Genomic DNA, 12361 nt, shown 5'->3' with positions numbered 1-12361 from the left:
CAGAATTCCCATTGGCTTTAACAAGATTTTTCATTTTCTTATCTCAAAAATTACTTGTCAAAGCTCCTTAAAGTTTCTGTGTATAAATTTATATTTGTACAGTAGGGGTCCATGTGCCTTTTTGACCTCCAAAACGATTGTTTGCAGGAGAAAGGAAGCAAAATGTGCAGTGACTTTTTCCAGTCCTGATCCCTTGGGCTGGACTAAAGCGTACTCATGCGAAACGTAACCTGTTGTCGTTTAGTGGCTTCTGAAAGTCCTGCCCTCCAGATCATGTCTGAATGAGATGGAATGGGGAGAAGGATGGATATAGATCCATCTACTATACGTTCACAAGCATCCATGAAAATTCTTACGCTCATGATTTTAATGCTTATAGCAAACATAATTCCCAGTGGAGGCCTCTATTATTAACAAATTGTTCTGTTCTCATGCTACTCAAAATAACATTTCAGGCTCCAAATCTTGGTGAAAGCAGAGCTTAACCCTCAGCGTGTGTCACAGCATTGGATCTCAGCGGAGTTTATAGTGTAAAGATCTGACCCTGTAAATTAGGAACTAAATACTACTGTTAATGTCCATTACCATTGATCATAGTATTGTAAAACTCCTTTGGGTTCAAGTGGTGGTCATAATATGCACGTATGCAAGTTTGAAAGATGTTAAGCTTTAGACAGAAATTGTAGGCTTGCTACAGAATTTGCACGTGCCCAAGTCCATTTAAAAGTGTATGAATGGAGTCTATATGAATGAGGAATATAGTTGATATTAAACTTCTGTGGTCAGTGAGCTCTCCATTAGATGATAAAGGCTCTGGAACATTGAATTACCTAGATGTTAACTAAGGCTAATAATTATTTTTTTTCCTCATCAAAACAACTTGCGGTAAGAAATTCCTTTGTTACCAAAATGCAGCCTTTTGCAAAAGGAATCTACATTCTTCATATATATTCTTAATAATTACAGGTGTTCAATTCCTGGCTAGCCCAAGTTTGGTCTTAAGCCAAAGTCCTGTCTGGCAAATTTATAGTAGCTTCTTTATGCGGTATGATTTCTGGATAACTAGTTCTCTCCTTAACATAGCCAGCTGTTCCCGGGAAACAAAGCAAACTGAAACTTGACAAGTAAACAAAAAACTCTGCTAGAAAAGAGAATGCAGTTTCATTTTATACAAGTCATAATTTGCAGAATTGTGTAAATTATGCAGAATTTTATTCCCTGTCTTTATTCCCTGTATTTCTTCTATCTGGTAGTAACAGTCTGGTATCAAATGCTTGTTTTCCTATCCACCTCCAGATCTCACTGCAAAATGTTAAATGAGAGGAGGCAAACCAAGATATGGACAATTTGAAACATGGAATATTTCATTTTAGATGTTTCCTGGTATTCTTATTAATCATTTTCTTTCAATTTTTTTGACAGATGATGCTAATGAAGAAGGGACTGAGCTGAGTGAAGAGACAGGTGAGTAAACAATAATTTACACTAAAACATATCACTTCTCCAAAGCATCAACCAAACTGAAAGAATTCTTGAAACTATTTGCCTTGGTTGTGATAAGCAGTGCCAATCGTTTATCGCCAATGTTACAACAGTCATCTCTGGTTTTTAACATACCATAGGGTAAACCATCCCTGGTAATAAATAGTACACGGTAAGAATGTCTGACACTACCTTTTTAATGTCATCATCTGCTATGAGCCTCTGGGTGGTACTCAGTTGCTTTTTTATTAATAACTAGTTTGAACATGAATGGGAAATAATTAAAATTCTGCAGTCTCTTTGTCTGTAAAAAGGTGTGGATACAGCGATTCTTGAGTCATTTGCAATTCTGATTAGTGGCCATGATTTATTTGCAATGAAAACGGTAGAAAAATTCTCCTGCAAACTCTTAAATACGTTGAACTTGATCGGGCAATATTTCAGAGGACTTTTTTCCTGGTCCTCCTAGTTTGCTGTTTAAAAGAAGTGTCAATGTTTAGGATTTGTGGATGTGGATAGACTTGAAATGGAAATGATGGATAGGTATAAAGGAAAGAAAGGCCTGAGGAACAAGAAAAGGAGAGGGCAGAGGATTAGATATCTCCCGTGAGGACAGAAGCTTCCAGTCAGAAGACTTCTGCTAGTTTTTTGTAGAGAGCTTCATCCACTTAATCTTCTTGACCAGGCTTTTTGTAACAGGCTTCCACCACAGCACCCTGTGTTACTTTCCCTGCTGACCTTCATCTACAGGTTCTCAGTGGACGTCTCCTGTTCCGTAAGAGAATTCTGTGCAGGGAAGAAGGACCGCCTTTTATTTGCAGCGTAGCTCCCCCTACTCTTCTTCTCTGCCTCTCCTTGCTAGCCAGATAGCACCCATCTGTGACAGTGCACCAGGCATGTGCGCTGTCCCCCAGGGCTCTGTGACCCTGATCCTGTTGTAGCCCAGTGACTGTGCAGGAACTTCCAGTTCTTCTCTTTGCAAAGAGGTACGGGATCAGAAGGGAGACCCACAGGGAGAAAGGCAGATATATACCAACCAGAAAACAGAGGTATAAGCTTTTGAAGCAGTATGTTGGCTGCTGAAATTTGCAAGATTATCCTAAAGACAAATGGATTATGATGATTTATGCCACCAGTTAATTAGCTTAGAAATTAGAAATACTTGAAGAATGGTATATATGCATAGATGTGAAAACATGGATATACACAGATAGATATGTGTTACACTGATGGATTAGCACATTCTTTTATGGCTGTTCTGGCCTGTTGATTTTATTACATATAATTATAATTACATTTTGGTGTCAGGATTACTGGATAGGAACTTTTAGAAATTTTAATACAATTAGTGTGATTGATATAGTTGTACACACATACATAAAAGTAGAAAAATAAAGACCGTCATTATACAACAAACATTTGCCAAAGATTATCCTACAGTTGAATTTGCAGTATTCATCTAACACTTCCAATTTCATTTTTTACAGTTATCATGGCTTGTATACTTTTATAAGCCGAATTATTTTGCATTTTTTGTCTTGTTGCTTTTATGGAGATTATGCAAATTACATTGATTTTTTTTTAAGCATTTTAAATTAGAATTAAAAGGAAGTACATTTCCACTTAATTGCCGGTCTCTTCTTTCTTGCTTTGTATCCTTCATAGCTTTATTAATTTAGGTGAAGCTACATAGCTGCTCTGGGAAATTATGACTAAATTAAGCTATTTCCCTACCTGTCTGTTTCTTTGTGCATATGAGATCATAGCTTCCCTCACAGGTTTGCCTGTAGGGTGCTATGAGCTTCAACAGCAGGTACTTGGTTATTTCTTTATCCCTTGGAGCTATTTTGGGAATCAGTGCATTGATTGTCAGCAATCAACAGCTACATGGATAAAGAGAAGCATCTTTTGTATATCTACCCCAGTAGTGGGGCAGATATACAGAAGTTATGCCCTTTTGACCTATTTGTGTATGGACTTTTTAACGATTGTAGGATGCATTTGCAGGAACTATAAATACATACATAGTTTCTGCATTGAGGAGAGTTTTCATTTTTATACTCAGATTTTTATCAGTTTGAAGGATACCTGCTTTTTACTGTTCTAAGAGAAAAATAGAGTAGCGACTTCTAGTCACCACTTCAAAATACTAATTGAATAATCATTCTTCATTCCACTTGACTTCATGGGTCATGACTCCAGCAGATGGAGTCAGCAGTTGGCACCAATATTGATGACCCTAGTTTTTTGAGCTGTCTATATCCAATCTGCTTTGGGGTTATTGCTCCAATTCCTGTGCTTAAGGAAAAAAAGAAAAAAGAAATGTTGGACTCCTGGAGAGCATATGTTGCAGACTACACACATGTGTAGGACCTTTGGCAAAGATTCAAATATTCTAAATTTCACCTAAATTCCTGTGCCTCCAGGTTCCTATTGGCTAGGTGTTTCTGAGGGCCGATATCAAACCAAGAGAAAACACGGAGAAGTACAGGGACACAAATAAGATGTAGACTCATGGTATCTGTACCAATTTCCATTTGAAGAATGTAGCAGAATGAGGTGGAGGTTACAGAATCGGTCCTAATTTAAACCTGGTGGCAAGAATTAGAGGAAAAAATCCTGATCCTGCTCTGGTGTCAGCTGAAGTCAGTGGGAATATGTCCATTGACTTCAGCGCATGCCAGATTAAGCCTTGAGAACAGCTAGAGAATTAACTGGGAGTAAGGAATAACAGATGACCAAATGTGTGTGTTATTGAGTGATGGATACATTATGAAAGTAATCTGTCTTGTGTTTCTGCCTCCCTGAAGTGCAAATAACTCATTACAGGCAGAAAGACCTTTCTTTCTGTGATTTCTTCTCAAAATAAAAAAGGAAATATCTTAATTACATCTGCCAGATAATGGCCATTAATACCTACATTAATGCTATAAAATCAACAAGCATGAATGATCATTTTAGCGAGTGAATCACATAACGTCACTGTATATATTGGATGTACCAGAATAAGAAAAACATTTAAAAATAAAAATAACCTAGTCTTATTAAATACACACACTCAAGACCACTCTTTTAATGGTGTTTGACTCACGGGATTTTAACCCATCGGTTTGTTATTCTGGATGCTGTATCTTGTAGCAGCTGCTGACTTAACAGCACCATTTAATTCGAAGCGCTTTGGTGTTATTGTATGTCATACAGTTTGCTGTTAGAATGGCTTGAGTCAAAAGGGCAGATAGAGTAATAGCGGGTACAGACCTGTGCAGTTCTACATCTCAGCTTTCCTTTGTGAATGATTTCCTGCATAAGCAAAGAGAAGGACCAGATGACCTAAAAGTCTTGTCTACCTTTAACTTCAGTGATTTAACACTGCAGAGTCATGATGCTTAATGTTTTAAGCTCCATTAAGGGAAGATTATTCTAAACTTTAACTTCTGAAGGACTTTGCTTTTATACCCGTAGATTCACATATCCACGCACAGAAGCGTGCAAAATAAGCCCTAATACTGCCGTAATTGCAGTGATTGCATGTGGGAATTATAGAAGCACGTGCTATTGTGAGAAGCACGGTCCAGATTCCTACACAATAGTATCGCATTATTATGCACTGACATAAGTTAGTTCTCTTACCATTCAAAAAAAAAAAAAAAAAACACCACACAAAAAAAACCCCAAAAAACCAAAAAAAACCCCCCAAAACCAAAAAACCTGAAACACGTAGAAAAGAAGTTCAGTTCTGAATCTGTATTCTCCCTCAACCTGGTCAGCTTCACTCTCCACCACCTACCAAAACCTTTTGACCTCACCTGTATGAGTGTTGCCACACTACTGTCTCTCAGTTCCCATCTAACTGTTGTTCGTAATAAATGCCCTGCTGGTTATCCTGTTTCTATCCTGAGCATCCTAATGCACCACCTATTCATTGCCTCAGAAGCCACAACCAGCTAGAATGGCAGGACGACGGATCTCATTCACACTAACAAGGGAAGCCCTCGTATAAACAATGCTGTATAAATATAGAATTTCTTTGTATGTTCCACTGTGTGCCCACTCTTATACTTGGATACTTTTTTTTGGAGGGAGACTTTCTCTTTTTTTTCTGAGATGAAAATAGCAATCACTTGTAACCAGGGAGATTTGGAAGTTTTGAGGGATTTGGGGAACAGCTTATTTGGAGACAGACTGTGAGATTTAAATGGGTTGTTGACCCTCTGAATTAGCCTATAAAGAAGAATAATTTCTCCCAGTGTTAGAGCTCAGAAACTTTTATGCACAGATGATCACGATTAGAAAAGCTTTTAGTACGATCAGTTCAGACACCTGTCTAGGTGTGCTGTTTTTAAAAAGAAATTTGCAGGCAAAGTTTCTGTAATATTTGGCTAACTATTCTGAAAGACAGACATACTGCTGGAGAGCAGAAAGGGTTAAGAGTTGTATTTTGACCATAATAAAAAGACATTGTTTCGAAGCCTGCACAAATCCTTTTCTGGCTCTGGAATAAGGAGAAACTGCTAAAAAGCAGTGAAATTGTGATTGAAATCTTGTTCTCCTGGGGCAGTGCCTCTACATCCTTTTGTGAGCATTTTAAGGTTCTTTACAGAGTGCAAAAAGATAATTTCTTTTGAGATAGTAACAGTTCTGACTTCTCTGAATGTAAGCCTCCTCCCTCTCCGTCTTTGTGCTGTCAGTTAAGGTGTTGGTTATATTATCTAATGTATTCAGATACTCTTGAAGGACCTGGCTGGACATTTGCACTTAAACTTGATTGACATTTGTCTTGTGGGACTGGAGGAAGCCTTGCAGATTGGTTAGAGGATAAAATTTGTCACTAGAGGGGTGAGTGTTGATTGAAACACTCCTATTGATTCGGTCCCCTCATGTGAATCATTGTCAACCAAAAAAAGGCGACGTAGCAGGTAGTTCAGAGTGTCATTAGAACCGAAGAAGACGTACGTCGATATGGTCCACTATAAATATTCAAGTTATTTTTTAAAAGAATGGGAGAGTGTTGGCAGGAATCAGTCTTGAAAAGCCTGGTTATTTTCAGGATCTCTCTTTTGTATTGAAGTTCTTGTGGAGCTCTATCACCATTGCTCTTGAGTAACCCCTTTAAAGGGTTGACAAAGTGTGTCTTTATTTGGCAGTTTTTGCCTTGATTTTTCCCCACAGTATTTCTTGTGGTTACTCCTACGTTCTCACTGCTCCAGAAATACATTCATCTTAGCACTCGAAAACTCTTGTTTTCCTCAAAATATTATATTTGAATTTCAAGCTCAGATGAGCAAATGTGATGACATGACGCACGACATGTGCTATGTTAAGTGCTGTTGGGAAAGCTACCTCCTGATACCAAGCCAAACCTCAAAGCATGCCCTACTTTGCAGTAACTAGCTTTATTTACTGATTGCTAAGGGCCCTTCATGCTCTGAACTATGTGCAATTCTATAATGAAACAGAACTTCCATTCTAGAGGAAATTTTTAAGAACAATATTCAGTTTGACTTTTCTGGGTAATGCTCATTCCTTAAAATTAAGCAAGTGAGATGGAATTTGATGACTCACAGATCTCCATTTTGGAATTTTTGTTGACATTTTGAGCTGTTGCTTCATGTAAATCCCTGCCAGTTTCCCAATCTGTGGCTTTTTTTTTTTTTTTTTTTTGGATGTAAGTACAGTAGAATAACCAGTTTCCCAAGGGGGCAGGCAGGGAATGTTTCTGAGTTTCCTGGGCTCCATGCAAAGCCAACAATTCTCTCCCTTTTTGTCTCTTGAACAAACGCAATATTCCCTTGACCCTGCAAGTTCCCTTCCCACATCCTCACTTACTTCTTCATACTTCCTGTTTGGAAACTTTCAGCATTTTGGTTGTAGATATATGTAGTTGTGGAAGGGTAGAAGAGAAAGGATAGTACCTACAGCTCTTAGCAAAGCCAAGTCCTTTATGACAACTGGGCATCTGATTGCCGAGAGCTTTTTAAAAATCCAGCAACATACAGAGTAGATGATTGTGTGGGGTATGTATGACAGCAGAAGAGACGGGAGTTTTCAGAACACTTAAGCAATTTATAATACACACGTAGATAGCTTTTTTCCCAATTGCTAATTAGCTAATCAGTTTGAGGTAATACCATGATTCTTATTTTCTCACAGCACCCAATAGGGGTAAATTAAGCAAGGGCACATGTCTTCCTGAGTTTCCTCGTTACAAGCGGTCAAGGTTTCTTTCCAGCACGCATGAAAGTATGTTTTCTTTAGGCTTCTCCTTCACCTAAGCCCTCAGTTGGCCACAGGGAATCGAGAGGTTTGATGGAAAGTTAAGTGACAGAAAGTCATTTTCCCATCACGGTTGAATAGATTCAATAGGTGCAATGAATTGAGTTTTAATTGTCTGCCATTCTCTGCTTTTGTGGTTAAACAACAATGTTTGAAGAATGTTTTAATTAGTGAACCTGCTTTCATTAAATGTCTTAATTTACAAATACCTTTTATGATTAATTTCCAGCTTGGCCTCCTTTTTGTACTAACAGGGTTTCTGTGCTACCAGTTTGTGCCTTGAGGTCTATCATAGCAAACAAACAGTAATTTCATCCTTTATGTTAAGATGACAGGATATTTTGAAAATGTTGTAGAAAAAGTTCATGATTTCTTAAGTTTAACCAACTGATATTAAACACTGTGAACTTCAGTCCCTACAAATAGGGGAGGTCTTAAACTTAACTGGCCTCAGTAAATTATTTTACTTAGGAGGTTTTCCTTTTCCTCCATCTTCCTGTTGCTTTCTGGCTAAAAGATTGGATGGATTTTTTCACCCAGAACATTTCTATCTCGTAAAGCTTTCATGTCCTTACCTTTACTTCACAATCAAACTTGCTTCCCTACCTTTCATTTCAGTACTAATTTCAGTCAATATTCATTTGCTACTGTGTTATAACACTGAATGGAGAATTGAGCTGAGAGAGAAAAATCATTCCATTCAGATTATTTCTCCACAGTTCCATAATGCAGTATAATATATATTATGTTAAAAACTACAAATTAAAACATTATGAATTTTTTATTTCTGAAGAGATTAAGAGCTTGTGAAGAAGTACATTATTTTAGTATGAGCTTTCTTCACTGCTCTCATGTGAATGTTAGGGAAAGTCCAGTCCAAGCTGAAAGATACCTATTATGACTTTTAGAACAGATGATGCAGTAATTAATTTTAATAATAGAAAGATAGGCATCGGGTACCGAATGGAGTGCTGAGATAAAATGTCCTCACAGCTGTGGTATCATACATAGTAATATTTGATACAGCAGAACAATTTCAAAATAATACATGTAAATTTTTTTTATGTTTAAAGAAGGATTGGAACAAAAAGGCCAGCCTCCATCTCCCACAAAGAGCAAAGCAGAGCAGCCTGAGGACCTGCAAGATGATGCTGAAGGTAGGTGGTCTGACAGCTTTTCAGAGCTATTTATCAATTTTGCATTTTGGGGGGAAAGATTTACTCTGAATTCTTGGGAAAGAACTGGAAAATGTTCATTTAAGAATGTTGTTCTCACACATTTGGAAAGTTCCTTTTGGCCTAGATCATGAGATTGTAATACTTCTGAAGAGTATTTCATCTCAAGGTAGAATCAGAATTACAAATGCTATTTCTATGTGATGGGCTACTGATTATTGCTGATACGTAATAAGAAATTGTTGCTGTTTTATCTCTAACCTGTTCTGACTTTACGTAATTAATAATACAAAATGTAATGCATGTTGTGCAGGGCTTGGGTCATAGTCTGGTTGGTTAAGTTGGCCAGATAAATCAGCTACCTGCTGCAAAACACGGAGCAATAAAATCCTTGCTTTCCTTTTCTACAAGAAATTTTTGCTTTTTTGCTGTATCCTTTTCCACTCCGGTTACGGTGTTTATGGCTTTAGACCTTATGCAGTGCATTACATCTACCCTTGGTCAGAAGTCACAGGTGCTTAACATTATACCTATAGTGGTGTTCCTCTAAGAGTGCTTTCCTGCACTTGAGTCTTCACAGGGCAGCTTGTCCATGTGTTCAGAGGTAAATGTGGTCTGTGTTGTTCTAAAATTGGATCAGTGTATCTTTTCTTAATCTGTATCTCATTGGGAGAGTTGTTAAAAGATGTTAACATCAGAGACTTACTTTCAGAGTGCGGGGTTTCACATTCTTGTATGTGTGGAAGAGCAAAATGCCCCAACGCTGGAGAATTCCCCTTATGTGAAATAGTTAAAAGGATGAACCCTAATCTTTAATCCATGACAGTTCCTTATCATGGATTCTCTTTGACCTAATGTTTCTCAAATGACACGTCTCATTCCGCACCTCAACCAGTGGCTCCACGATCTTCATTGTTTTGACCCAGCAGTGTGCATTCAGCTCCTAAAATATTCTGACTGGGGTATAGCGTGAGTCATAAAGAGCAGAAAAATGTTAACATCTATCACTTTAAGTAACTGCTAGTAACATCCTGTCACTAACATTGTGACTGGTTGTTAATGGCAAGTACTTAAAGCAATAGCTGTCATCGCCTGGAAGGTGTGGGAGGACCCAAGAAATCTCATCCTGACTGGTCTTCTTTCCTTTTATGCTGCACTAAACCCAGCTGAAATTAAAATACCAATTTTATGTTTGGATTAGAGAATTCAGTGATGACAAACCACATGTCGATTTGTATGCAGGCTAAACCGCATGCGGGATGGCGGTGTCATTTTCCATATTCCTAAATAGGCGAAACAGTAATGGGTTTTTACGATATATTTTTATTTGGAGTGTGGATAAAACCTTTCATTGTATCAGTGTCAAAAAAAGAGGGGGGGAAAAAAAAGTGTTTCAAAACTGTAAGGTTTTCCTTCCACTGGAAAAGTAACTGATGTTCCACTATTTCTGCGGCTTACTAGATACGGTTTCCTAGTTTACTATGCCTGTCAACGTTTCCTGGTGACCTACAGTTCACTTTGTGGAGCACAAACAAATGCATTGGAAGGGTAAAGTAAATAGCATGGCAATAGAATGATTGCATTACCCTCGAGCTGTAAAATGCCTGAACTCCTTGAATTTGATGCCGTACGGGAGATTTTGCTGATGCAGAATTGAGGCCTGAAACACATAATCACTGCTGCAGAATTTAATCTGGCTGGTGACGGAGTCCTCTTCTCCTTAGGCAGGAATCAGGCCTGTAATGTTTAGGATTGAAAGTCTAAATTTAGACTTGAGAGTGGTTGTGATGGGGGGGGGAAGGTAATTAAAGTGTTTGCTGAGGGGGACTGGGGAAGAAACCTGGATCAGATTTCTGTGGCATTACCTGTGCCTCAGTTTTGAAGAGGAGTCAAACCGTTGGGCTCCAGACACTGAATTCCTATGAAGTTGCTGAGTGGCTGGAGTCTAATGTAACACACATGTGAGCCATTTCCATTTAAGTAAATGGGATTTGCACACAGTCGTCTGAGAACAGGATTTAGTTTCTACTGTTCTAATTATTAGCTGTTGGTTTTGATTAATTAAAAGAACTTTTAATGGGGAACCTTGAAGAATATGAAAGCTGTGAATATGTGACATGAACCAGAACTACATATCTGAGTAATTTTATTTAGGTAGGAGTTTGTCTTCACTTCCAAAGAAGTGCCTTTTTTCTTTTAAAAAGAACTTCTAAGTAGCAAATGTATATAAACAGTCTCAAATAAAACACAGTAAAGCCGAATTCTGCCTGAGGTCAATTTCGTTGAATTTTCCTCATGGTAAAACTGAAGTACTTTGTGTTCGGCATGTTCTAACTTTGGGATAGTTTGCATGCTTTAGGTACCCCAAATTTCAAAAAAACCAACCAAACAAGCCACCAGCAAACAAAAAAATACCAACCCATAGCTTTCAGCAATAAAAGCAAGTCCAAAGATACTTATATTTAACATAAGGTATTATTTTCCCCTTTGGTAACATGACCAGATATAAAATATTTAACAACTGTACACTGAGGCCTGGGAAGAACCAGATATTTTTTCCTCTGCTTAGTTGTCAATGTCCTTTTAGAGTGAAGATGGGAATACAACTTGCTGTTTTAACAGCCTCATGCATGCCCTTGTGGCAGTCTGTAAAAACTATTCCACTGAGTTCAGTGATATTTCTGCTGTAATATTTTTCTCCAGCACACCAAGCTAGTTCATTGGCTCGAGGTAATGGAGCAATATCTTTTCAGTGCATGTAAAAATCTCCACAGAAGATCACGGAAAGTAGGCTCCTTCATTATTACCCTCTCTGCAATCAAGTAAAGTCGAGTAAGTGGCTGTATGTAAGGAGCTTGTTTTGCAGTAAGCTAAAATAAACACTTGACATGCTAATGAAAGCAATTTTATACTGAACCTCTGAAGTATTAATGGTGTCTGTTATTATGCTATTAGATATATTGTTCTCTGCCTTCAGACCGTTGATAGAGAAAAGCAAGTGCAAACTGCATAGCAGATTCTCCTGTCAATGGTTGTATTCAGTAGTTTTTCATTGTAGCGCAGGTTATTGTCTGGGGAAATGAATAGACTGGATACATGGAGAAACATTCTTTACTCCCACGTTCCCTGCAGTATTTCATGTTTGACACGTGCAAACATACAGTGTAATTTTCTTACCCCCCTTTCCTGGGTCCTGGGAGAGTAAAATCAGCCAGTGATAATTTTGCCTTTGCCCTCGTCAGGTGCACTCAGTGATTGAGTGATTGTAAAGTCTCAGGTGAGAAAAAAATGTTTGGCTCTAAACAAAACTTAGCACGTCTTAGTTCAGTAGCTTCATAGCACCATCCTAAAGTAATTACATAGACAAAATGGCAGTACTTGTCACAGCATAGCAGCCATGAGTTAGCACAAATGCCACACGTCACCTGTTG

General features: G+C 38.1%; 1 protein-coding gene across 4 annotated transcripts in view; it reads left to right on the top strand.

The window, feature by feature from the left end:
• MACROD2 (mono-ADP ribosylhydrolase 2) overlaps positions 1-12361 on the top strand; it is an 884404-nt gene that overhangs the window by 811429 nt on the left and 60614 nt on the right. For 2 of the 4 annotated variants that reach the window (XM_059828569.1, XM_059828570.1), the window contains exons 10-11: positions 1423-1464; positions 8832-8912. In XM_059828569.1, coding sequence (XP_059684552.1) covers positions 1423-1464; positions 8832-8912 — 123 coding nt within the window. Of the gene's footprint in view, positions 1-1422; positions 1465-8828; positions 8913-12361 lie in introns of all 4 variants that reach the window. The other 2 variants (XM_059828568.1, XM_059828567.1) reach the window with 1 other exon arrangement.

This window comes from Gavia stellata, chromosome 23 (assembly GCF_030936135.1).
Source record: "Gavia stellata isolate bGavSte3 chromosome 23, bGavSte3.hap2, whole genome shotgun sequence".
Classification (NCBI taxonomy): Eukaryota; Metazoa; Chordata; class Aves; order Gaviiformes; family Gaviidae; genus Gavia; species Gavia stellata.
Note: the sequence above shows the minus strand (reverse complement) of the source record. Positions and strands in the feature narration are given on the sequence as shown.